The sequence below is a fragment of the Saimiri boliviensis genome, chromosome 2, assembly GCF_048565385.1.
Source record: "Saimiri boliviensis isolate mSaiBol1 chromosome 2, mSaiBol1.pri, whole genome shotgun sequence".
In the NCBI taxonomy this organism is placed as follows: Eukaryota; Metazoa; Chordata; class Mammalia; order Primates; family Cebidae; genus Saimiri; species Saimiri boliviensis.
In genome coordinates, this window is record NC_133450.1 from 191,309,144 (window position 1) to 191,336,060 (window position 26,917).

At 45.6% G+C, this 26,917-nt stretch overlaps 2 protein-coding genes across 4 annotated transcripts in view; one reads left to right on the forward strand and one right to left on the reverse strand.

Annotated features, from left to right (window-relative positions):
* NANS (N-acetylneuraminate synthase) overlaps positions 1 to 16,418 on the forward strand; it is a 29,533-nt gene extending 13,115 nt beyond the window's left edge. The window contains exons 3-6 of the mRNA XM_003940073.4: positions 3,232 to 3,331; positions 10,392 to 10,546; positions 14,678 to 14,944; positions 16,188 to 16,418. Coding sequence (XP_003940122.2) covers positions 3,232 to 3,331; positions 10,392 to 10,546; positions 14,678 to 14,944; positions 16,188 to 16,397 — 732 coding nt within the window. The 3' untranslated portion in view covers positions 16,398 to 16,418. The remainder of the gene's footprint in view (positions 1 to 3,231; positions 3,332 to 10,391; positions 10,547 to 14,677; positions 14,945 to 16,187) is intronic.
* The window catches only part of TRIM14 (tripartite motif containing 14), a 64,270-nt gene that overhangs the window by 6,706 nt on the left and 30,647 nt on the right, over positions 1 to 26,917 (reverse strand). The window contains exons 6-7 of one of the 3 annotated variants that reach the window (XM_010350808.3): positions 21,098 to 21,661; positions 1,027 to 12,835 (exon numbers count right to left, since the gene is read on the reverse strand). In XM_010350808.3, the coding sequence (XP_010349110.3) occupies positions 21,126 to 21,661 (536 nt within the window). In that variant the 3' untranslated portion in view covers positions 1,027 to 12,835; positions 21,098 to 21,125. Of the gene's footprint in view, positions 1 to 1,026; positions 14,079 to 21,097; positions 21,662 to 26,917 lie in introns of those variants that run through there. The other 2 variants (XM_074395084.1, XM_074395085.1) reach the window with 2 other exon arrangements.

The window sequence follows — 26,917 nt, forward strand, 5'->3', positions numbered from 1 at the left end:
AATCCCAGCGCTGTGCGAGGCCAGGGTGGGACAACTGCTGGAGGCCAGGAGTTTGAGACCAGCCCAGGCAACACAGGAATACCCCATCCCTACAACAAATTAAAAAAAAAAATTAGCCACATGTGGTGGCACATGCCTGTGGTCCCAGCTACTTGGGAGACTGGGGCAGGAGGACTGCTTGATCCCAGGAGTTTGAGACCAGTCTGAGCAACATAGCAAGACCCCGTCTCTACCAGAAAAGAAAAAGATGGAAAGGAAGAGGAAAAAATAAAGTGGAGAAGAAGAGCAGTAAGAATGGCATCAAAGGGGGCAGGGCACGGTGGCTCACACCTGTAATCCCAGCACTTTGGGAGGCCGAGGCAGGCAGGTCACTTGAGGTCAGGAGTTCGAGACCAGCCTGGCCAACGTGGTGAAACCCCATCTCAACTAAAAACACAAAAATTAGCTGGGGTAGTGGTGCGCACTTGTAATTCCAGCTATTTGGGAGGCTGAGGCTGGAGAATTGCTTGAACCTGGGAGGCAGAGATTACAGTGAGCCAAGGTGGCGCCATTGCACTCCAGCCTGGGGGACAAAAGCAAAACTCTGTCTTAAAACAAAAAAAGAACGGCATCAAAGGTTAGATGCTTGGAGCTTGGAGATGAGTGGCACTCCGGCCATGCGGCACGGTGTTTCTTGGATCAAGAGGGATGCAAAATACCCCCGGAACTGTTCCCTGACTGGCTAACCAGTAACTCCCAGCCACACTTTCGAGGGTTTACAAGCTGAGTGGTTATTCTCTGAGTGCAGGAGTTATTCTCTGAGTGTTAAGAGTAACTCAGCCTCTGCTGGGAAGACGAACACAAATCTACTACAGTGGGTGGGTAGACTTCAAGAGCTACTCACAGAGTAACGTATGTTCCTTAGTGTGCTTTCACTCTCTGGATTCTCACTCGTGGTATCCCAGTTCCTTGCCACTCAGGGTATGATTTGTGGGCCAGTAGCAGTGTTATACCCTAGTGAGTCAAGGAATGCACCACACTCAGAGATTGAATTATAAGTCCTTTATTTTAGCCGGTTACCTAGAGGTGGCTAATGCCCAAAGTTCTCTCGGCCCTGAAGAGTCTGGGGGTTTCTTATACCCCAGTTTGAAAAGGGAGGGGGGAACCAAACTGAAGCAAGTTTTTCACAGAAGCAGAGTAAGCAAAAAGTTAAAAGATAAAACTAGTACATGAGAAATAAAACAGTACCAGGTACAAGGGCTAGAGCTGTCATAAAAAGACATACAACTTACAGATATGGGGGGCTCTTGGTACTTAACAGCACCTGCAATCTCAGGCTCTGTTGGTGCTGCGTAACTCGGCCTCTTACTAGCAAATGCACTCCAGGATGTGCCCAGTGTCATCCTGCCCCAGCTACATACCACAGTTACATACTTCATGAGGGGGATAACTAAAATGAAGAAGCTAAGATGGAGTCTGTCCGGCTCAAGAAGCTAACAAGAAGCCTGAACAGCTCTCAGCTAAGAAAGAGTCCGTTTAAGCTAACAAAAAGCAGGTTATCACAGCAGAAATAGCAGCATTATCCAGGAGCTCTTAGAAATTCAGGCTCTGACTAGGTGTGGTGGCTCACACCTGTAATCCCAGCACTTTCAGAGGCTGAGGCAGGAGGATCCTTTGAGCCCAGGAGTTCCAGACCACCCTGGGCAACATAATGAGGCATTGTCAAGAAAGAAAAGAAAAGGAAAAGGAAAGAAAGGAGAAAGAAAGAGAGAGAGAAAGAAAGAAGGAGAGAAAAGAAAAGAAAGAAAAAAATACAGGCTTTCAGGCACCATCCTGTGCCAACCAAATCAGAATATGCATTTCATTTTAGCAAGATCCCTGGGAGAGGGAGAGATCTGTGCACATGTGATCAAGTGTGAGAAACTCACTAAGCCCTAACTTATTTCTGAGTCACAGGCATCATTTTAGGATAGAACTAAGATATTTGGAACCATTCAGAGACATTCATTTTTTTGCCATTTTTTATTTTGAACTTCAAAACAAAAGGACTCAAGAAAACTTTTGAAGGTGATGCGTATGTTTATTACGCTGTGGTGATGGTAGCAGTAATGTATACTTAAGTCCAAACTCACCAAATTACATATATGCAGTTTTGGTATATCAATTATACCTTATTGAAGCTGGAAGGAAGTGGTAATAAAAAGTTTTTGAGTTTTATAATTTGACAGCAAACTGAGATTTTACTTACAACTTGTGATCCAGTAATTCCTTCAGCAAACATTTGCTGACATTTACCAATTTCCTGAGTCTTGTTGATGAATCCTAGAGAAGGATGTTGAAGTGCCCTAAATAGGTAACCTCAAGCAGTGACGTTATAGCTGAAAAAAGTGACTGAGGTTCATTTTTCTGTGGGCAGCGTGGTTTGAGGCCTGAAAGGGCTGGGGCTGAATGGGCCCTGCCAGCCATGATCCTTGTGTCAAGGCTGGGGGGAAAAATGCTTCATTTTCCCCCTTTTGCCAAGGATTGAAATAGTCCCTTTTCCTGCTTTTTTGGCCCTGAGGGGAAAGCCTTTGAGACTATTCACTTTCTCATTGCCTAGTTTTCTGGGTCAAGATTAGGTCACGATCATTTCATGTTTGTTCATTGGGCCTTGGGTCCCTGGGGCAGGCAGGGTCTGGCCAGGGGAATGATTATTTTCCAGAATCTTTTTTTTTTTTTTTTTTTTTTTTTTTGAGCCAGAGTCTCCCTCTGTCGCCCAGGCTGGAGTGCAGTGGCACAATCTCTGCTCACGGCAAACGCTACCTCCTGGGTTCAAGTGATTCTCCTGCCTCAGCCTCCTGAGTAGCTGGAATTACAGACGTGTACCACCATGCCCATAGAGACAGGGTTTCACTTTGTTGGTCAGGCTGGTCTCAAACTCCTGACCTCGGAATCTGCCCACCTTGGTCTCCCAAAGTGTCGGGATTATAGGCGTGAGCCACTGCACCCAGCCCTTTTCCAGATTCTTGTAGCCAGCAAAGACTAGCACCAAATGTTTATTGGACTAATGGATGGGTGGATGTGAATGAATGTTCAAGTTTGAATGAAATGACTGGGAACAAATCTTTGCCCACTTTCAAGTTGTTGAGAGTCCCTCTACTGCATATAAGGAGAGATTTTTCTAGTTCTATAAATCGCATTTATTCCTCGCCTGTCATGACAACAGCATTTTTGAACAATGGTGAAAAGGAGTTCCCTCTTTAATTTTTGTAGATGGCAGTTGAATTCCTACATGAACTGAATGTTCCATTTTTCAAAGTTGGATCTGGAGATACTAATAATTTTCCTTATCTGGAAAAGACAGCCAAAAAAGGTAAGTGTCTAATTTTTATTTTTTACTTTTTTTTATGGTGCTGTGTCTCTGATAACTGTCTAACTTTTGATGTAAAATCCAAGAGAGTCCAAACCTTCATATTTTTACTCCCCTCATGGTGGCCCACTTTGAGGCAGATTTCATGAAGACAAATTTTAGAAGCCTCTTTTCATTTTTTTAAAAAAAATAGAGACAGGGTTTTGCTATGTTGGCCGAGCTGGTCTTGAACTTTTGGCCTCAAGCAATCCTCCCATCTTGGCCTCCCAACGTGCTAGGATACAGGCATGAGCCACTGTGCCCTGCCAGAAACCTCTTTTCTTTTTTTTTTTTTTGAGATGGAGTCTCACTTTGTCACCAGGCTGGCGTGCAGTGGTTTGATCTCTGCTCACTGCAACCTCCGCCTTCCGGGTTCAAGCAATTCTCCTGCCTCAGCCTCCCAAGTAACTGGGACTACAGGTGTATGCCACCATGCCCAGCTAATTTGTATATTTTTAGTAGAGATGGGGTTTCACCTTCTTGGCCAGGATGGTCTTGCTCTCTTGACCTCATGATCTGCCCATGTTGGCCTCCCAAAGTGCTGGGATTACAGGTGTGAGCCACCACGCCTGGCCGCAGAAACTTCTTTTCAATCAGCCTGTGCTTCCACTTTTTGTGTGCACAAGTTGAAAGAAAATTAAGGATATGACAGTTTTTTGTTTGTTTGTTTTTTGTTTTTTTTTTTGAGATGGAATTTTGCTCGTTACCCAGGCTGGAGTGCAATGGCGCAATCTCGGCTCACCACAACCTCCGCCTCCTGGGTTCAGGCAATTCTCCTGTCTCAGCCTCCTGAGTAGCTGGGATTACAGGCACGCGCCACCATGCCCAGCTAATGTTTTGTATTTTTAGTAGAGACGGGGTTGCACCATGTTGACCAGGATGGTCTCAATCTCTTGACCTTGTGATCCACCCGCCTCAGCCTCCCAAAGTGCTGGGATTACAGGCTTGAGCCACCGCGCCCAGCAGATATGACAGTTTTTATAAGACATTAAAAAAAATTTTTTTAAGAAAAAATTTTAAAAATACACATTTTATTGCATTTTAGGTTTTGGGGTACATGTGAAGAACAAGTAAGACTGTTGCATAGGTACACACGTGGCAGTGTGATTTGCTGCCTTTCCATTACCTATATCTGGCATTTCTCCCCATGTTAGGCCTCCCCACTGCCCACTGTCCCTCACCTAGTTCCCCCCAACAGACCCCAGCATGTGATGCTCCGCTCCCTGTGTCCATGTGTTCTCATTGTTCAGCACCCACCTATGAGAGAGAACGTGCGGTGTTTGATTTTCTGTTCTTGTGTCAGTTTTCTGAGAATGGTGGTTTCCAGGTTCATCCATGTCCCTACAAAGGACACAAACTCATTTTTTATGGCTGCATAGTATTTCATGGTGTATATGTGCCACATTTTCCCTGTCCAGTCTATCATCAATGTGCATTTGTGTTGGTTCCAAGTCTTTGCTATTGTAAACAGTGCTGCAATGAACATTTGTGTGCATGTGTCCTTACATAATAGAACAGTTTATAATCCTTTGGATATATACCCAGTAATGGGATTGCTGGGTTAAATAGAATTTCTATTTCTAGGTCCTTGAGGAACTGCCACACTGTCTTCCACAATGATTAAACTAGTTTACACTCCCACCAACAATGTAAAAGTGTTCCTATTTCTTCACATCCTCTCCAGCATCTGTTGTCTCCAGATTTTTTAATGACCACCATTCAAACTGGCATGAGATGCTATCCCAATGTAGTTTTGATTTGCATTTCTCTAATGATCAGTGATGATGAGCATTTTTTCATGTTTGTTGGCCTCATATGTTGTCTTTTGTAAAGTGTCTGTTTATATCCTCTGCCCACTTTTGAATGGACTTGTCTTTTTCTTGTAAATCTGTTTTAGTTCTTTTTAGATTCTGGATATTAGCCCTTTGTCAGATGGGTAGATTGCAAGAAAAAATTTCCCATTCTGTTGGTTGCCAATTCACTCTAATGACTGTTTCTTTTGCTATGCAAAAGCTGTGGAGTTTGATTAGGTCCCATTTGTCTATTTTGGCTTTTGTTGCCATTGCTTTTGGTGTTTTAGTCATGAAGTCCTTGCCTATGCCTATGTCCTGAATGGTTTTGCCTAGATGTTCTTCTAGGGTTTTTATGGTGTTAGGTCTTATGTTTAAGTCTTTAATACATCTGGAGTTAATTTTAGTGTAAGGTGTCAGGAAAGGGTCCAGTTTCTGCTTTCTGCACATGGCTAGCTGGTTTTCCCAACATCATTTATCAAACAGGGAATCCTTTCCCCATTGCTTGTTTTTGTCAGGTTTGTCAAAGATCAGATGGTTGTAGATGTGTGGCATTGCCTTCGAGGCCTCTGTTCTGTTCCATTGGTCTGTATCTCTGTTTTGATATCAGTACCATGCTGTTTTGATTACTGTAGCCTTGTAGTATAGTTTGAAGTCAGGTAGTGTGATGCCTCCAGCTTTGTTCTTTTTGCTTAGAATTGACTTGGCTATGCGGGCTCTCTTTTGGTTCCATATGAAGTTTAAGGTGGTTTTTTCCAATTCTGTGAAGGTCATCGGTAGCTTGATGGGGATAGCATTGAATCTGTAAATTACTTTGGGCAGTATTGCCATTTTCACGATATTGATTCTTCCTAACCATCAGCGTGGAATGTTTCTCCATCTGCTTGTGTCCTCTCTTATTTCGTTGAGCAGTGGTTTATAGTTCTTCTGGAAGAGGTCCTTTACATCCTTTCTTAGTTGTATTCCTAGGTATTTTATTCTCTTTGTAGCAATTGTGAATGGCAGTTCACTCTTGATTTGGCTTTTTTTTTTTTTTTTTTTTTTTTTTGAGATGGAGTTTCGCTCTGGTTGCCCAGGCTAGAGTGCAATGGTGCGATCTCGGCTCACTGCAACCTCCGCCTCCTGGGTTCAGGCAATTCTCCTGCCTCAGCCTCCTGAGTAGCTGGGATTACAGGCACGTGCCACCATGCCCAGCTTTTTTTTTTTTTTTGAGACAGAGTCTCACTCTGTGACCCAGGCTGGAGTGCAATGGCACAATCTCGGCTCACTGCAACCTCCACCTCCCAGGTTCAAGCGATTCTCCTGCCTCAGCCTCCTGAGTTGCTGGGATTACAGGCGCGTGCCACCGCACCCAGCTAATTTTTGTATTTTTAGTAGAGACGGGGTTTCAACATTTTGGCCAGGCTGGTCTCGAACTCCTGACCTTGTGATCCACCCGTCTCGGCCTCCCAAAGTGCTGGGATTACAGGCGTGAGCCACCGCGCCCGGCTTAATTTTTTGTATTTTTAGTAGAGATGGGGTTTCACCATGTTGACCAGGATGGTCTCGATCTCTTGACCTCATGATCCACCCACCTCGGCCTCTCAAAGTGCTGGGATTACAGGCTTGAGCCACCGCACCCGGCCGATTTGGCTCTCTTTAAGTCTGTTATTAGTGTATAGGAATGCTTGTGATTTCTGCACATTGATTTTGTATCCTGAGACTTTGATGAAGTTGCTTATCAGTTTCAGGAGATTTTAGGCTGAGATGATGGGGTCTTCTAAATATACAATCATGTCGTCTGCAAATAGAGACAATTTGACTTCCTCCTTTCCTAACTGAATATCCTTTACTTCTTTTTCTTGCCCGATTCCTCTGGCTAGAACGTCCAACACTGTAATGAACAGGAGTGGTGAGAGAGGGCATCCTTGTCTAGTGCCAGATTTCAAAGGGAATGCTTCCAGTTTTTGCCCATTCAATATGATACTGGCTGTGGGTTTGTCGTAAATAGCTTTTATTATTTTGAGATATGTTCCATCAATACCTAGTTATTGAGTTTTTATCAGAAACCGCTGCTGAATTTTGTTAAACGCCTTCTCTGTATATATTGAGATAATCATGTGGTTTTTGTCTTTGGTTCCGTTTATGTGGTGGATTTCTTTTATAGACTTGCGTGTGTTGAACCAGCCTTGCATCCCCGGGATGAAGCCTACTTGATCATAGTGGATAAGCTTTTTGTGCGCTGTTGCTGTTGGTTTGCCAATATTTTATTGAAGATTTTTGCATCTATGTTCATCATGGATATTGGCCTGCAGTTTTCTTTTCTTGCTGAGTCTCTGCTGGGTTTTGGTATCAGGATGATGTTGGTCTCATCAAATGATTTGGGAAAGATTCCCTCTTTTTCGATTGTTTGGAATAGTTTCAGAAGGAATGTTTGTTTATCCAGTCAACATCTTTGTATGTCTGGTAGAATTCAGCTGTGAACGCATCTGGACCTGGGCTTTCTTTGGTTGGTAGGCTATTAATTGCTGCCACAACTTCAGCCCTTGTTATTGGTCTATTCAGGGTTTCAGCTTCTTCCTGGTTTAGGCTTGGGAGGATGCAGGTGTCCAGGAATTTATCCATTTCCTCCAGGTTTACTAGTTGATGTGCATAGAGTTGTTTGTAATCATCTCTCATCATCATTTGTATTTCTGTGGAATCAGTGGTGATATCCCTTTGTTTTTTATTGCATCTATTTGATTATTCTCTTTTCTTTTTTATTAATCTGGCTAGTGGTCCGTCTATTTTGTTGATCTTTTCGAAATACCAGCTCCTGGATTTACTGATTTTTTGAAGGGTTGTGTCTCTGTCTCCTTTAGTTCTACTCTGATCTTAGTTATTTGTCTTCTGCTAGGTTTTGAGTTTGTTTGATCTTGCTCCTCTAGCTCTTTCAATTTTGATGACAGGGTGTCGATTTTAGATCTTTCCTTGCTTCTCATGTGGGCATTTATTGCTATATAATTTCCTCTAGACACTGCTTTAAATGTGTCCCAGACATTCTGGTATGTTGTGTCTTTGTTCTTGCTGGTTTTGAAGATGATCTTTATTTCTGCCCTTGTTTGTTTATCCAGTCAACATTCAAGAGCCAGTTAGTTGTTCAGTTTCCACGAAGCTCTGCAGTTCTGTGTTAGTTTCTGAATTCTGAGTTCTAACTTGATTGCACTGTGGTCTGAGAGACTTTGTTATGATTTATGTTCTTTTGCATTTGCTGAGGAGTGATTTACTTGCAATTATGCGGTCAATTTTAGAGTAGGTGTGATGTGGTGCTGAGAAGAATGTATATTCTGTGGATTTGGGGTGGAGAGTTCTGTAAATGTCTATTAGGTTTGCTTGGTCCAGGTCTGAGTTCAAGTCCTGGATATCCTTGTTAATTTTCTCTCTCCTTGATCTGTCTAATATTGACAATGGGGTGTTAAAGTCTCACACTATTACTCGGTAGTGGTGGACTGCTTCAGTAATGGCAGACGCCCCTCCCCTACAGAGCTGGACTGTCCTGGGCTCAGCAGTGCTTGCTGGTTTTTGTGGGGGTGGGACCAGCCGAACCTGATCACCTGGCTCCCTGCCTCAGATCCCTTTTTTTTCAGTTGAACGGGTGCTCTGTCTCCCAGGCATTCCAGTCACCTGTTGAAACAGCACCCGGATTTGTGTGATTTCTTGTGTGGAGACCCGCTGCGCCAGCTGATACAGCCACTGGAGACTTGTGGTGCTTTTTCACCCAGGAATCTCCTGGCCTGGCTCCCTGTTTCAGTCCGCTTTTTTTCAGTTCAACAGGCGACTGTTTCCTAGGCCTTCCAGTCACCTGTTGAAAAGGCACCCGGATCTGTGTGATTCCCTGTGCGGCGACCCACTGTGCCAGCTGAAACAGCACGCTGGAGACTCATGGCGCTTTTTTGCCTGAGAATTTCCTGGCCTACCTCCGTTTCAGTCCCCTTTTTACCAATTGAACAAATGACTCTGTCTCCCAGGTGCTCCAGTCGCCAGCTAAAATGGTGCCTGGACCCATGTGAGTACTTTGTGCGGAGACCTGCCGCGACAGCCAAACAGCTGCACTGGCGACCCGAGGGGCTCCTCCACCTGGGAATCTCCTGGTCTGTGGGCAATAAAATCCATCTGGAGTGCGGTGTCCACTCACCCTTTGCGGTCTTGCTGGGAGCTGCTATCCAGAGCTGCTTCTAAGTGGCCATCTTGGATCCCTCCCACAAAAAAAATTTTTTTAATAGCAACAAGGTCTCTCTGTTGCCCAGGTTGGTCTTGAATTCCTGGATTCATGTGATCCTCCTGCTTCAACCTCCAAACTGTTGGGATTATAGGTGTGAGCCACTGTGCCCATCCTAGAAAAATTTTTAATTAAAATGTATAAGAAATTAAGGCTATGACAGTGTAAATCAGGCGTCCCCAAACTATGGCCCACGGGCTGCACGTGGCCCCGAGGCCATTTATCCGGCCCCCACGCCGCACTTCAGGAAGGGGTACCTCTTTCATTGGTGGTCAGTGAGAGGAGCACAGTATGTGGCGGCCCTCCAACGGTCTGAGGGACAGTGAACTGTGGCCCCCTGTGTAAAAAGTTTGGGGATGCCTGGTGTATATAAAACCTAGCTGGGTGTGGTGGTGCATACCTGTGGTCCCAGCTACTCGGGAGGCTCAGGTCAGAGGATTGCTTGAGTTTGAGACCACAGTGGGCTATGGTTGTGCAAAGTAGTTTTACGACATATGGACAATTTCATTTCATTCTCATAACACCCCTAGAACTGAACCAAGTCATGATTATGATGCTTGATACTTATTTCATAGGGGAGGCCTCTGAGACTCAGAGAAGGACAGTGCTCTGCTCAGGCACAGCTAGAAGTGGCAGCTCCGCACCTCACATTCACACTCTTCAATCAGGACACATTCTACTATACTGCCATGGTGTACAACCTACTAATCAGATGAGATGTTCATTTTCCTCTTGGCAGTGTGAAACTGCTCTGCCCTTTAATTCAATTCATTTTGCTCTAGAACAGTATTGAGGGGCAGAGGGGAGCCCACCTTACCTGTGGCCAAGGGCAGGAACCCAACAAGCTCCTCTCTGTTCCCCCACAGTGGCTGGCACAGTGTTTTAAGAGATGCTTGTGAAGTTCCGCTAAATGATGAGACCAGCAGTTGGGATGTGTTGGGGAGAGTCAGAACCTCTAAAGAGACAGTGCTGATGGTGTTGGTACTGGGTTACTCAGGTCGCCCAATGGTGATCTCCAGCGGGATGCAGTCGATGGACACCATGAAGCAAGTCTATCAGATCGTGAAGCCCCTCAACCCCAACTTCTGCTTCTTGCAGTGTACCAGCGCGTACCCACTCCAGCCTGAGGACGTCAACCTGCGGGTCATCCCGGTGAGCAGGAGGGAAGGGGTTCCCTTCTTGGGCCATTTACTATGTGGAAGACGTAGTCATTTTTATAAAGAAAATTCTAATAAACCATGGCATACTTTATAATTTGAACATCCTCTGATAGTCTTGCTGTTATCAAATCAAATTAGAACTAAGCAGTTGAGGAAGCACATACATTCTAAAGAGGGTGACTGTAAGTGAAATTTTCTTGGCTGGGTGTCGTGGCTCATGCCTGTAATGCTAGCACTTTGGGAGGCCAAGGCGGGTGGATCATGAGGTCAGGAGTTTGAGACCAGCCTGTCCAATATGGTGAAACCCCATCTCTACAAAAAAAATACAAATATTAGCCAGGCATGATGGCATATGCCTGAAGTCCCAGCTACTTGGAAGGCTGAGGCAGGAGAATCGCTTGAACCCGGAAGGCGGAGGTTGCAGTGAGCTGAGATGGTGCCACTGCACTCCAGCCTCAGCAACAGACTGAGACTCTGTCTCAAAAAAAATAAAAATTTTCTTAAAACCAATCTTAATTGGTCACTGCTTGAGCTTACCTATTTAGGGCACTTCAATATCCTTCTCTAGGATTCATCAACAAGACTCAGGAAATTGGTAGATGTCAGCAAATGCTTGCTGAAGGAATCGCTGTATCACAAGCTATAAGAATAAAATCTCAGTTTGCTGTCAAATTATAAAACTCAAAAACTTTCTATTACCATTTCCTTCCAGCTTCAATAAAGTATAATTGATATACGAAAACTGCACATAAACTCCAATTATAAAATTTAAAGTCGGGTCATCAACTTTGCCTTTAAATACATACACATCTGAAAATGGTTACGACGGCCAATCTTATGCTTTGTCTTTATCACAAAAGAAAAAAAAGAGCAGACAGTACACTGAGAAAGGAAACATTTTCAGATGTGCAGGTCAGTGGCATTGAGTACATTCATGCTATGTGCTACCATCACCACCATCCATCTCCAGAACTTTTTCATCCTCAAACTGAAACTCCACACCCAATAAACCCTAACTCACTGGCTCTTGGCAACCACCATTCTACTTTGTCTCTATGAATTTGACTACTCCAGGGAAAGTGTAATCATACAGTATATCTGTGATTAGCTTTTTTCACTTAGCATGATGTCCTCAAGGATCATCCATGGTTGTAATGTGTCAGAATTTTCTTCCTCTTTAAGGCTGAGTAGCATTCCATTATGCATATATACCACATTTAAAAACTCTACCCAAGGTCAGGCACAGTGGCTCACGCCTGTAATCCTAGCACTTTGGGAGGTGGGGGTGGGTGGATCACCTAAGGTCAGGAGTTCATAACCAGCCAGGCTGGCCGGGCGCGGTGGCTCAAGCCTGTAATCCCAGCACTTTGGGAGGCCGAGGCGGGTGGATCACAAGGTCAAGAGATCGAGACCATCTTGGTCAACATGGTGAAACCCCGTCTCTACTAAAAATACAAAACATTAACTGGGCATGGTGGCACGTGCCTGTAATCCCAGCTTCTCAGGAGGCTGAGGCAGGAGAATTACCTGAACCCAGGAGGCGGAGGTTGCAGTGAGCGGAGATTGCGCTATTGCACTCCAGCCTGGGTAACAAGAGCGAAACTCTGTCTCAAAAAAAAAAAAAAAAAAAACCAGCCAGGCCAACATGGTGAAACCCCTTCTCTACTAAAAAATAGGAAAATTAGCCAGGCATGGTGGTGCACACCTGTGGTCTCAGCTATTCAGGAAGCTGAGGCAGGAGAATCACTTGAATTCAGGAGGCAGAGGTTGCAGTGAGCCGAGATCATGCCACTGCACTCCAGCCTGGGTGACAGTGAGACTCCATCTCAGAAAAAACAAAATGAAACAAACAAAAAAACTATCTGTCTGTCAACAGACATTTGGGATGATTTTATCTTTTGGCTATTTTGAGTGATGGTGCTACGAACACTAGCATACAGATAACTATCCGTCTTTTTTCATATTGAGTTATAGGAGGCCTTCTAGAAACTTCTGGCTTTTTCTGCTTTGTTATTTGCTGGCTCTTATTTTCTAATTCTGAGTATCCCTGAGGCTCAAACTACTTACAGTGACAGCCCTAAGAGAGATTACTGTCTCCTAGAATTTTGCTTACCCAGTCATTTCACAGACGGTGAAGTCCAGTCCCAAGTGGGGAAGGCTGAGATCCCACAGCAGCTTGTTGCAAAGCTGGAACTAGAACCTGGGCATATCCTCCTAGTTCTTTGTCTCTTACCATCTCACACCATCTCTATCAGTTCTTCCTGTAGCACTGGAAATTTAACTTCATTCAAAAACATATATGTAGTTATCATTAAAACCATTATAGTAACATTAATGGAGATCTATCCACACATACTTATAATTCTGATATTGCAGTTTTCTCTGCCAACATGCTGCATTACTGATATTGCAGTTTTCTTTTATATTTTCCTTTCAGGATAGTATTTGACATTGTTTTTTTCCCATAATATAAGCTTTCTTACATGTTGCTATAGTCTTTAACTTTTAAAAGTTAGCCTTTTTGAAAATTGACATTGCTCTTTTTATCTAAACTTTGTCCCTCCCAAACCTGTTTTTGCTTCGCTTATAGCTTATCTAAATCGTTATTTTTCAAAGTTAAAAATCATTTTTTCTTGGGAGGCCGAGGCGGGTGGATCACGAGGTCGAGAGTTCGAGACCATCCTGGTCGACATGGTGAAACCCCGTCTCTACTAAAAATACAAAAAATCAGCTGGGCATGGTGGCGTGTGCCTGTAATCCCAGCTACTCAGGAGGCTGAGGCAGGAGAATTGCCTGAACCCAGGAGGCGGAGGTTGCGGTGAGCCGAGATCGCGCCATTGCACTCCAGCCTGGGTAACAAGAGCAAAACTCCGTCTCAAAAAAAAAAAAAAAAAATCATTTTTTCTTAACTCTGAAACATAGTGTCAAAAGTAAACATCCCCTGCACTCCCATTCCACAGAGATTTTGATAATTAACAGTTTAGTACACATGACTCCAGATATTTTCCTTTTCAGCATATCGTAGCCACCCTTTCCTTTCCGTCCCCACTCAAGCTGCTGTCATGTGCTCTCTTGACACCATGCATTGCGGTATTTTGCCAGCCTACCCCATCTTGGGCCTCGCCCATGCATAATACAGTGGTTTGGATTTCCAAATTTAGCAATCCACACTCCATCACACATTCTTAAACCTGATTTTCAAGGTTTTTGTCGCCTAGCCCTCCTAATCTTTTATTAAACCCCACCTGAGGCCAGGCATGGTGGCTCATGCCTGTAGTCCCAGCACTTTGGGAAGCTGAGGCAGGTGTTTTGCCTAAGGCCAGGAGTTCAAGACCAGCTTGGCCAACATGATGAAACCCTGTCTCTACTAAAAATACAAAAATTAGCTGGGCATGGTGGCGCATACCTGTAGTCCCAGCTACTTGGAAGGCTGAGGTAGGAGAATCACCTGAACCCGGGAGATGGAGGTTGCAGTGAGCCGTGATTGTGCCACTGCACTCCAGCCTTGGCGACAGAGTGAGACCCTGTTTCAAAAAGAAATAATGACAAAAAAAAATAGTAACACACCCCACCTGAGTCTTTCTACTGTACTCAGCTTTCTGGTCACCCTTACCAAGAGGACTCATCTGTCTTAGAGTGTCTTTTGTTGCATTCAGTGAATTACAGATAGCAGATTATCATTTCTACCAAAGAACTGTTTTGAGATTGAGCTATGTATATGATTGATGGTGATATTTGTGCATATAGCACATTTGCTTTCAGCAGCTCAGGCTAATTAAATGTGACAGACACTTTTTGAATGAGGTTATTCATTTATAGTTCTGTTGTTATTCTTGGTGTATTGTGCAATGTGATACATTCTTAAAATGCATTCTTTATAAGAACAGTAACCATTGTTCTTAGAGCATTTACAGTGCGCTGAGTGCTTTTCATGCATTTACAGCAACACTCAGCAGGTACTATTATCTCTAGCAAAGAGAGGATCACAAAGCCTTAGTAACTTGCCCCTGGCTGCACAGCTAGTGAGTGGCTAAACCGGGGCTCAACCAGATGTGCTTGACCCTGGAGAATATGCATGAAGCAGCATGATATTTAACCTTATTTTTCTTTTTCTATTTTAAAGGAATATCAGAAGCTCTTTCCTGACATTCCCATAGGGTATTCTGGGCATGAAACAGGCATAGCAATATCTGTGGCCGCAGTGGCTTTGGGGGCCAAGGTGTTAGAGCGTCACATAACTTTGGACAAGACCTGGAAGGGGAGTGACCATTCAGCCTCGCTGGAGCCTGGAGAACTGGCGGAGCTGGTACGGTCAGTGCGCCTTGTGGAGCGTGCCCTAGGCTCCCCAACCAAGCAGCTGCTGCCCTGTGAGATGGCCTGCAATGAGAAGGTGCGTCCTGCCCGACTCCACTCATCTCTGCTGCTGTGAGCAGAAATAGGATAGGCTGACCTGGGAGGGATGTTCAGGACCAGCCCTCCCTGAGCCAGGCTAATGAAATGATGAAGGAATGTGCCCCCACCCCTGTCATCTTCTTCAGGTTCCTCTTCAGTAATGCATGTCCCTCCTGCTGGTAGCAGCAGCAGAAGAAATGTGTTATCTAAAGGGAACTTTAGCGGTTTCTCTTGCCAGCTAGGATCACGTTAGAGTCTTCCACTAATTCTCTGAAGCCCATGGCCCAGTACTTCTAGATTCCAGAATATGTAATGGGGGTGAAGCCCTGGAATAAGTCAAATCTGGGCTCCCTTGGAGCAGGTAAGCCCTGAGAAGCATTTAGGCGAGGTGTCCCCTGCGGTACCAGAAGAGCCTATGGCATTTCCTAAGCCAGGGTGGCACTGGCTGGAGAGGCAGTGGGTCGTTGCAGGGGTGGATGGGTGATGATGCAGCTATTCCTTGTGCAGCACTGACCTTCAGACAGAGGGATGGTGGGCCTAGAAGCACTGCCTGGCATGCTGACTATCAGGGCTTCTGAAAGCCATGGCCTGGACCTTCTTGCCTCTGAAGGTCCAGGCAGGCATCTAGGGGCTGCAGGCACACACACACTAACCTCTGCAGCTGTCAAGGCAAAGACCAACACCAGGCATGCCTGGGACTGTGCTCATCTTTTATTCTAGTGGGACCTTCCTGCTTCCCCAAATCAAAGATGCGTATGTACCAGGAAATTAATAGTAAAAAAGAAAGTTTCTTTATAGAGGAAACAGGAGAGAATTAGGCCAGAAACCAGAGTAAGATTTATAACAGCTAAGCACTTAATTTGGCTCCCTGAGCACATAGTAAAACATAACAGGATGCAAGATTATTACTTGACCGACATTTTTTCCTGGCACTACATTCCAAGCAGAATTGATTCCTTGCATGCTTAAAGTCATCTGACAGGATAGTCTGACAGAAACTAAAACATGGCCTATACACTGCTGACTGGAATTTGAATCTGGCTTTGCCTATATAGCCTGAGCTCTTTCCTTTGCACTTTACTGTAAAGGCCCCTCCTCTGAGTCTCTGAATGTATAAGATTCTGAGCAGTGTAGGGGTCGACAAGAGTCCTTGCTCCCAAGGTACTGCCTTGGTACTGATCGGGACCTAGAGTGTACGTAGTGTACGCTAGTTGGCACTGAATGTTCATTTTTGTCCACAGCTGGGCAAGTCTGTGGTGGCCAAAGTGAAAATTCCGGAAGGCACCATCCTAACAATGGACATGCTCACCGTGAAAGTAGGTGAGCCCAAAGGCTATCCTCCTGAAGACATCTTCAATCTAGTGGGTAAGAAGGTCCTGGTCACTATTGAAGAAGATGACACCATCATGGAAGAATTGGTAGATAATCATGGCAAAAAAATCAAGTCTTAAAATAAAGTGCCATTCTCTGCATTCTCAGTTCCCTTGCTGGTGCTGTCGGGTGTCTGAGTAAGGCGGGGGCAGGAATGGTGGTCTCCAGGAACCTGGCCATCATCCACCTCTACCTGCTCCTTAGACAGCAGACATTTCTGGGCTGGGCCCTGTGTCAGCTCACTGGAGAGAGAAAAAGATCCAGTGAAGCAGTCTCTGCTTCAAGTTGGCCAGCCCAGAGCGGGAGGTGGCTCCAAAGCAGTCCATACCCTCCAGTTGCTGGCTGGCTGCAGAGAGGGGCGAGAGCTGGCTGCACAGCTCCTCTACTGTAGTAAGCCTTCATTCTGACTGCTTACAGCCCTTTACTTCTCCACTGCCTTTATCCCTTTCCCACCCTTGGCCTCTGTGTTTAGTTAGCATCATATAGCAGTCACTCCACATCAGAGAAAGGATTGGTCACAGGATCTTGTAGGCACAAAAATGCTGAAGGTACTCCTCTCTGAGCAGAGGGAAATGGCATGTGTTCCTTCTCTGAACAAATACTGAGGGCCTTCTGTGTGCCAGGCGCTGCTTTAGGCACAGAGGATATGGCCACTAACAGCCCCAATTCCTTCCTCAGGGAACTTCCATTGAGATGGGAGCAGATGCACAAAAATCCACAGTATAGTCAGTCAGTCACACAATATGTTAGAAGGTGGTACGTGAGCCAGGCATGCTGGGATGGGCCTCTAGTTCCAACTACTTAGGAGGCTGGGGCGGGAGGATCACTTGGGATCAGGAGTTCAAGGCTGCAGTGAGCTATAATACTGTCTTGGATGAGAACAGGTGGAAGTCAGGGTTTGTTTACACATTAGAACTTTAGTGAGTTATCGTCAGAAGCAGTGAATGCCCCATTCCTAGAGATAGTTAATCAGGGAGCAGCTGACTATCACCAGGAGGCTGTGGAAGGAATAGGATAGGAGTGAGGGCCTGTCCAGGTCTGAGCGCCAGGGACTTGAAGCAACATGAACTCCTAATAAAGACCATAGTTAAAAGGGACATTATTCACATTTTATTAAACCAAATATTAGAGAATTGCTGTCATTTAAAGATAGCTGCAAGCAATCTGACATATCAATAAAGAAATGTCTACAAATTCAAGTCTCAAAGAGAATAAGGTGATTAGTACTCTGAAAGACATGGAAACCAAGGAAGCCTCATTCCTGTGCTGAGAACATTCTAGTAGCTCCTGCTACTGCCACATGGCAGCTGGGAATACCAGTAGCCTTGGCACTCTGTCAGTATAGTGCGAGCTCCCTTGGGAATGCTGATAAAAATGATACAGCACTATAGTTTTTAAGGCAAGTTAATAACCTTTGGCTTATTTGAGCCTCACAACACTGGTAGTGTTGTGTGTGTGTTTGTTTGTTTTGGTTTTTTTTTTTTTGAATGTCTATAGCAGCTTTATTTATAATATCCCAAATGGGAAGCAGCCAAGATGTTCTTCAACAAGTGAATGGATAAACAAACTGTGGTATATCCATATAAAGGAATCCTATTCAGTAATAAAAAGGCATGAGCCATCAAACAATGCAAAGACATGGGTGAATCTTAAATGTATATTACTGAGAGAAAGAAGCCAGGCTGAAAAGGCCAGTATAAATCATTCAATTTATACGACAATTTGAAAAGGGGAAAACTATAGAGATAGTAAGCAGATCACTGGTTTTCAGGGATTCAGAAGGAGTGGATTAGGAAAAAGTGAAATAGAGTACATGGGATATTTTAGGACAGTGAAACTATTCTTTATGATATATAATGGTGGATACATGACAATGCATTTGAGAAAACCCATAGAACTTTAGTGTATAAAGCATATACCTTATTGTATGCAGATTTAAAAGAAATCATTTAAGATGATTAAAGTTTTTAATCATTATGCCCATTTTATAGATGGCACAGAGAAGTAAAACGTGACTAGTCCTGGTCACACAGTTGATTAGGGACTAAAACTGCAGCTTTCTGGGTAGCATGGGCCTTGATATAGCCAGTCTGTGACCTTTATAGCCTAGCTCTGTCTGTGCTACATGAATTCCAAACTTAAGTTCCCCTCTGGGCATAAGGCCTCATCTTCCTTGGCGTAAGGCCAAGGAAGGCAATCCAAAGGTAGACTCAAGTCTCGCAAACTAACCAGGCAAAAGGAAAGCATCATGGGCAGTAGCTCCATGAGAGCGGCCAGAGCACCAGGCACTGGCCAGAGACCAGCTGCATTCATCCTGAGCAGTAGGGCCTTGTGATGGCCATGAGCACAAACCTGGAACTCATGGCCTGGATCCAGACCCAAGCTCTACCACTAGCTGTGTGACCCTTGGGCAAGTGACTCTGGGTCTCCATTTTGCCATGTGTAGAATTGGGATAATTTTTTACTCCCTAGGGATAATGAAAGAATCAGATGAGTTTTGTTGTAAAGCATTAGAACAGTGCTTTACAAACTAGTAAGAGCTATTACTACTTGGCCCCTGCAGCTGTGGGTCTGGGAAGACGTCTTGATCATCAGGGATGGACAGAGATGTGGGGCTCAAGTGTATTCATCTTCCCTCTGTGAGGAATGTCCTCTGCCTGTCACAATTCAGTTTGAGCCATTCCTAGTAGGATTAATTGCCCCTTTTCTCATTATTCCTGCAGCATAGTGCTTTAAGACCGTCCAACCAGAGTTTTAAAGTCTTTGGTTAGAAGTTAAGGCATTTGCCGGGCGCGGTGGCTCAAGCCTGTAATCCCAGCACTTTGGGAGGCCGAGGCGGGTGGATCACGAGGTCGAGAGATCGAGACCAACCTGGTCAACATGGTGAAACCCCGTCTCTACTAAAAATACAAAAAATTAGCTGGGCGTGGTGGTGCGTGCCTGTAATCCCAGCTACTCAGGAGGCTGAGGCAGGAGAATTGCCTGAACCCAGGAGGCGGAGGTTGCGGTGAGCCGAGATCGCGCCATTGCACTCCAGCCTGGGTAACAAGAGTGAAACTCCGTCTCAAAAAAAAAAAAGAAGTTAAGGCATTTGCGAGGTTTTGTCTGTCTGGTATTATTCTGCTACACTGCCCCATATCAAAGTGCCATTTTAAACTCAAAAACCGTTGAAAATTTTCAGTTTTATATGGTTCAAACTAATTAATGCACTGAGAGTCTGTTTAAACCACAAGGATTCGGCTTTGCCTTCCTACCAAGCACCTACGAAGATGGTTTAACAGAATGTTAACTTCAAAACCATCTAGGGAATTGACAAAACAGGATGCAGAACCTTCAGAATGGAGAGACAGGCCCTGGGAAGAGGCCTCCCCATCCCTGCTAGAGGAGCAGGCCTCCGTGTGAGGGCCTACTGTTCTCTATTTCTGTCACTTCATTCCAGACAGCTGGGCGCTCTGGGTTTCCTTGGCAACATCTGGATCTGAGGGCGCTCTTCCCCTTTCTGTCCCAAGACAATTGGGAACCACCACCCCCTTTGGTTGCTTAGCAACAGTCACCTGCTGATTCCTTTCCAACATCTCCTGAGAAACAAGAAGTAAAATCTCCCAGGTTGAAGGCTGGGCCTAAGGGCTGGGCCAGGGGACAGGTCAGATGCTTGCCTGGGGGTGGGTGGATGGCGCACAGGCCTGGCCCCCCTACAGCACCACGGGGTAACTTTACACAGTTCTGCTTTCTTTCAGGATCTCAGATTCCCCAAATCTACGAGAACTGGCTGGGTGACCTGTGAGACTCTCCCAGCTCAGCTGTTCTGTGACTCAGTAATAGGCACCTGCTGGTTGTTATTCACTGCTTGGGAGGGAAGGGGGCTTTCTGAACTTTTCAGGGTGGAGAGTATAGGACAAAGCTAATCTTCCAAAGCTTCCAATCTAGTTGGAAAGATAGGTACCAGGTGGCTCTGATAGTGAGATTCTTGTGGTTTGGGGAGACTTCCTGGCGCAGAGAAGCCTGGCGAAGACCGAGACAAGTGAAGACTTTTCCTGCATGAATGTGCTGGCAGTAGAGAGGTGTGGAGGCGGAGCTATGTGACACATTTCTGACTGGAGAGCCTCTAAGAACAGCAGTAGGAGCTAGGTGAGGATAAGTAATTTTGAGCACACTAGACAGGCCTTAAATGCTAAGGTGAGGTGCCTGAATTTTTTGTTTTTCCATGGAAACTCCTGGAAGCCTCTTCATAGTTCTGACAAGTGAAATTTTAGGAAGAGCACCCTGGTTTTAGGGTGAAAGATGAGGACTGGGAGAGGGTTCAGACCAGGAACTGCTAAGAAGCTCTCACAGTTGTTCTGGAGGAAGGTGTGATGTGGACAAGATGAAATAGGTGAGGAGGAAGCGGTAGATCCAAGAGACCTCACGGGACAGAAGAGTCAGTGCTGGATGACTCATTCATTCACAGATATTTACTGTGTGCCTACTATGTGCCAGGTTCTTGTGCTGTACGAGGGAGAAAGTTCCCAGGTGGTGGATGATATGTTCCGGATGCTGAGGGTTATCTGTGGGTATGTCACTTTGAAGGAAGTGGCCTAGAGTAGAGTAAGTGGTGGGGGTGGGGGTGTGGAGGTCTGATGAGAGGGCAGCAGCGGACTTGTTTAGGGCATGTTTCAAACTAGCCTAGGAGAGGAACCCTTCAAACCACTGCGGGTGTGACTGGTTGGGGAGGGCTGGGGCAGGGAGACGGCCCTGAGAAGTAGGTAGTAAGGGGACCAGCCACGCTGATCTAGGTACAGACCTGGAGGCTGTCACGCTGGTCCTGGCCCCTAGGGCAACCGCGGGATGCTGATGGCCCCCTCCCAGAGACGCATGGCCGGGTAGAGTGGCTCCTGGAAGGTAGCGCGGAAGGTGTGCAGGTGGCTCATGCCACCCGTCACGTCGTAGAAGGCGAGGACGCCGGCCTCGTAGTCCAGGAAGACGCCGAGCCGGTCGAGGTCGTCGCGGGGCCGCAGGCGGCAGCGCTGGCCATCGTGGAAGGCCCAGTACTCAAGGTCGTAGCGCTTGAGGCACCAGGACTGGCGGTTGCAGCCCAGGCGGGCAGCGGCCGAGGCCCCGCGGCGCCGCAGAGAGGCGTAGGCCGCGCCCACCCACCAGCCGGCGCCGGCCTCCTGCACGTCCACCTCCCAGTAGTGGCGGCCAGCGGCGAAGCAGTCGCGAGCCAGCACCTGCCAGAGCGCGTCGAAGCGCAGCGCGGGCACCGGCCCCAGGCTGCCCAGCAGGCCGCAGCGCACGGTCAGGCGGTCTGCAGACAGGCGCAGGCGCGCGTGCATCGTGTCCGGATCCAGCGTGGGCGTGCGCGCGTCTGCAGGGGGCGGAACAGGGTACGCGCCTGATGGGCGGGGCCAGCGCGGCGGCCCGCCCCCTGGAACCCACCCACGCACGTGCGAAGCACAAAGTGCGAAGCGCGAAAATGGCCTAAGGAAGGAGTGAAAGACCCCTTTTAACCTCGATTGTCCCTGGAGCAGGGGCTGAAGGAATGGGGAAGCCGTGGTCACCCTACAGCACACCCTTTATACTGTCTGAATTTTGTGCTGTGAAATTTGTTGCCAACTAATACAAATGTAATTAAAAATAATCCCATCACTGTTAACACTAGGTTGTGTTACTTCCTATCTCCGCCCTACCCACTCCTGTTCTTTACAGCTTTAAGATTGGTGTCACACCATACATGCCGTTAGGTAATCTGCTTTTTAAAATTGATTGATCTACTACGGAGCATTTTGCCACATCAAATAATAGTCTTTCACAAGAGCATTTTAGTGGAAATTCTATAATTTTGATGTTTGGACACGTAACTTAGTCCTCTATTTTGTTGTTGTTGTTGTTGTTGTTGTTGTTGAATATTTAGTGTGTTTAAAAAGCTTTTGAAACCACCAATACAATTACTTTTCTTTTTTTTGAGACGGAGTTTTGTTCCTGTTGCCCAGGCTGGAGTGCAATGGCACGATCTTGGCTCACTGCAACTTCCACCTCCCAGGTTCAAACGATTCTCCTGCCTCATCCTCCCAAGTAGCTGGGATTACCAGGTGCTGACCACTATGCCAAGCTATTTTTTGTATTTTTAGTAGACTAGGGGGTGGGGGTAGGTTCACCATGTTGGCCAGGCTGGTCTCAAACTGCTGACCTCAGGTGATCCGCCCTCCTCTGCCCTCCAAAGAATTGGGATTACAGGTGTGAGCCATCATACTCTCCCCTACTTAGCTCTTTAGAAATGCAATGATAACCATTACCTTTCCTTCACCAGATAATCCCCTACAGGGCAAGCTTATCTAACTACCTCCATAGAAGGAACCAGAACTTTCTCCCACCAGATTTGCCTCGAGAGACAACAGTAAGTTTACCACCTGAAGTATGCCTGGGTCAGAACTCTTACACCTGGAGAATATCTCAACACAATGGCCACAGTACAACCTAGTTCTGTTGTCAATGGCACCAGCTCACCCATGTAGTAGATGAGGCACCAAAATGAGTCATGTAGACCCCCATCTGCTTGCTCCTCCCCTGCATGCCCTTCATACAAAGTCCCCATTTAAAAGCATCTGCTTTCTGCCCCAAAAGTGAGGTGGTATCCTTAAGGGCAGGATGAGCCTGTACCTCTTCCCCTAAGCTAAGCTTTGGAAAAAGGCCACTTTCTTTTTTTTTTTTTTTTTTTTGAGACGGAGTTTTTTTTTTTTTGAGACGGAGTTTCGCTCTTGTTACCCAGGCTGGAGTGCAATGGCGCGATCTCGGCTCACCGCAACCTCCGCCTCCTGGGTTCAGGCAATTCTCCTGCCTCAGCCTCCTGAGTAGCTGGGATTACAGGCACACGCCACCATGCCCAGCTAATTTTTAGTATTTTTAGTAGAGACGGGGTTTCACCATGTTGACCAGGATGGTCTCGATCTCTCGACCTCGTGATCCACCCGCCTCGGCCTCCCAAAGTGCTGGGATTACAGGCTTGAGCCACCGCGCCCGGCCGTAAAAGGCCACTTTCTTTATGCCAGACCTCGCTCTTGTTAATTGGACTCTGCAAAGCATTGAGTGATTGAACCTGCGTTTCAGTCACATAACATTCTTGTGCAGGTCTTTTGCTTCACATATGTATGCATTTCTGTTGGATATTTATCCAAGGTGGAAGAAAATGCTGCTCATTACAAGCACTTCTATTGAACACTGTTCTAGATGTAGTAGACAGTAACTCAAGGCACGAAAAAAGTGAAAGGCAAGAATAAGGATTGAGGAAATGAAAGATTATTATTCACAGGTGACATGCTTATTTACAGAAAATCCCCAAAAATCTGTGGATAGCTTAGAAGTGCTAAATGAATTTACAACAACCACTCAGGCCAGGTGCAGTGGCTCACACCGGAATTCCAGCAATTTGGGAGGCTGAGGCAGGCAGATCACAAGTTCAAGAGATCAAGACCATCCTGGCCAACATGGTGAAACCTTGTCTCTACTAAAAATACAAAAATTAGCTGGGTGTGGTGGCACATGCCTGTAATCCCAGCTACTTAGGCTGAGGCAGGAGAATGCTTGAACATGGGAGGTGGAGGTTGCCGTGAGCCAAGATCAGGCCGCTGCACTCCAGCCTGGCGACAGAGGAAGACTATGTCTCCAAAAAAAAAAAAACGACTCAATATGTCAGTATACAAAATGGATAAATCTCATAATTATTATGTTGAGCGAAAGAAGCGAAACAGAAGGGTACAATCTGAATGATCTACTAAAAGTTCAAAAACAGCTGGGCGCGGTGGCTCAAGCCTGTAATCCCAGCACTTTGGGAGGCCGAGGCGGGTGGATCACGAGGTCGAGGAATTGAGACCATCCTGGTCAACATGGTGAAACCCTGTCTCTACTAAAAATACAAAAAATTAGCTGGGCATGGTGGCACGTGTCTGTAATCCCAGCTACTCAGGGGGCTGAGGCAGGAGAATTGCCTGAGCCCAGGAGGCGGAGGTTGCGGTGAGCCGAGATCGCGCCATTGCACTCCAGCCTGGGTAACAAGAGCGAAACTCCGCCTCAAAAAAAAAAAAAAAAAAAAAAAAAAAAACGTTCAAAAACAGGTAAAACCTATAGTCCTAGAAGTCTGGAGAGTGGATTCCCGTTGGGGATAGTAAACAAGAGGGCACGTGAGGAAGACTTCTGGGGAGTGAAAATTTCCATTTCTTGATCTGAAGGTCATTACAAAATATATTTCTTTTTTAAAAAAATCATTGAGCTGCACACTTTTGTGCACTTTTTTTTTTTTTTTTTTTTTTTTTTGAGACACAGTCTCGCTCTGTCACCCACACCACACTGGAGGGCTATGATGTAATCTCGGCTCACTGCAACTTTGGCCTCCCTGGTTCAAGCAATTCTCCTGCCTCAGCCTCCCAAGTAGCTGGGACTACAGCACATGCTGCCACACCCTGTTAATTTTTTGTATTTCAGTAGAGAAAGGGTTTCACAGTGTTGCCAAAGCTGGTCTCGAACTCCTGAGCTCAGGCAAGCCTTGGCCTCCCAAAGTACTACGATTATAGGCATGAGTCACTGCACCAGCCTTGTGTACTTTTCCTTATGCATTTTATGTTTCAACTAAAGTTTACTTTAAAAATGCATGACGGGCCTGGTGGCTCACACCTGTAATCCCAGCACTTTGGGAGGCCAAGGCAGGTGTATCACCTGAGGTCAGGAGCTCAGGACCAGCCTGGCCAACATGGTGAAACCCTGTCTCCAGTAAAAACACAAAAAAATTAGCTGGGTGTGGTGCTGGGCACCTGTAATCCCAGCTACTTGGTAGGCTGACGCAGGAGAATCACTCGAACCTGGGAGGTGGAGGTTGCAATGAGCGGAGATAGCACCACTGTGCTCCAGCCTGGGTGACAGAGCCAGACTCCATCTCAAAAAAAAAAAAAAAAAAAAAAATTCATGTCCAGTGTAAAAAGAAAATAAAATTTCAGGACTTTCCAAATTTATTATGCCAAGTGGAAAGAGTTAAACCCTGGAAACTGAGTCACATAATGTGGCCGTTTTTCTTCTCTGGTTCATGACCATTACTTCCTGACTTTTGTGTTGAGATGTTATATGTTAACCAGATTCCCTATTCTTCATTCAAACCTATACTAAATGACATTGGAGATAGAGACCCTTTTGATTGTTAACTATTTTCACTAGGATGTTTACTCCTTAGGTGTAATCAATAGTAGCCAATCAAATCTTATATCAATATTTATTTCTTTTTTTTTTTTTGCAACAGAGTCTCACTCTGTCACCCAGGCTGGAGGGCAATGGCACGATCTTAGTTCACTGCAACCTCCACCTCCCAGGTTCAAGTGATTCTTCTGCATCAGCCTCCTGAGTAGCTGGGACTACAGGCACCTGCTACCATGCCAGGCTAATTTTTGTATTTTTAGTAGAGGCAGGGTTTCACCATGTTGGCCAAGCTGGTCTCGAACTCCTGATGTCAGTCAAGTGATCCAACTGCCTCGGCCTCCCAAAGTGTTGGGATTACAGGCATCAGCCACCATGCCCAGCCTTTAAATCAGTAGGTTAGCCTTTGTATGGAAAATGTAATTCTATTCAGTGCCTCCATTTGGATAGTCACTGCCCGCTTCCCAACACCAGGAGCACTGACCACCATTCTTTGGTTTGCCTGTGTCCCCTGATGGTTACTTTGCACTAGAATAAACTCTGCTAACTGGATACTGAGCCTACTTTAGGTTGAGTCTTCTTTAAATTGATACCCAGTAATTCCACTTTGAGAAATTACTCCTAAAAAATAATCTGAAAATGAGGTATGGTGTGTTCATTCACTCATTCATTAATTCAACAAATGTGTACTAGAATGGACATTTATTACAGCATTGTTTATAGAAATGAAACTGTAAACATCTAACATTATGAGATTGGTTAAATATGACACATCCATTCAATGCAATGCCATGCAACCTCTAAAAATAATAAAAACTAAAAATTAGTTAAGCGTGGTGGTGGACGCCAATAGTCCCAGCTATGCGGAGGTTGGGGTGGGAAAATCGCTTGAGACCAAGAGGTCGAGGGTGCAGTGAGCACTGCACCACTGCACTCCACCACTGCAATCCAGAGCAAGACACAGGCACACACACACACACACACACACACACACACACACACACACACACAATATTGGCTGGGCACAGTGGCTCACACCTGTAATTCCAAAATTTGGGAGGCTGAGGTGGGAGGATCACTTGAACCCAGGAGTTCGAGACCAGCCTGGGCAACATGGGAGACCTTCGTCTCTACAAAAACTTTAAAAGTTAGCCAGGCTTGGTGGCAAACATCTATGTTCCTAGCTATGTGGGAGGCTGAGGTGGAAGGGTCACTTGAGCCCTGGAGGTTGAGGCTGCAGTGAGCCATAGTTGTGCCACTGCACTCCAGCCTGGACAACAGAGTGAGACCCTGCTTCAAAAAAAAATTTATATATTTACTGATACAGAAAATTGTCACATCAATGTAGGGTGGGAAATTAAAAAATTGTTCAAGCTATACTGTTAGTGAAAAATATTACAAAGAATATAATATCCCTTTAAAAAATATACACACATATCTGAAAGAA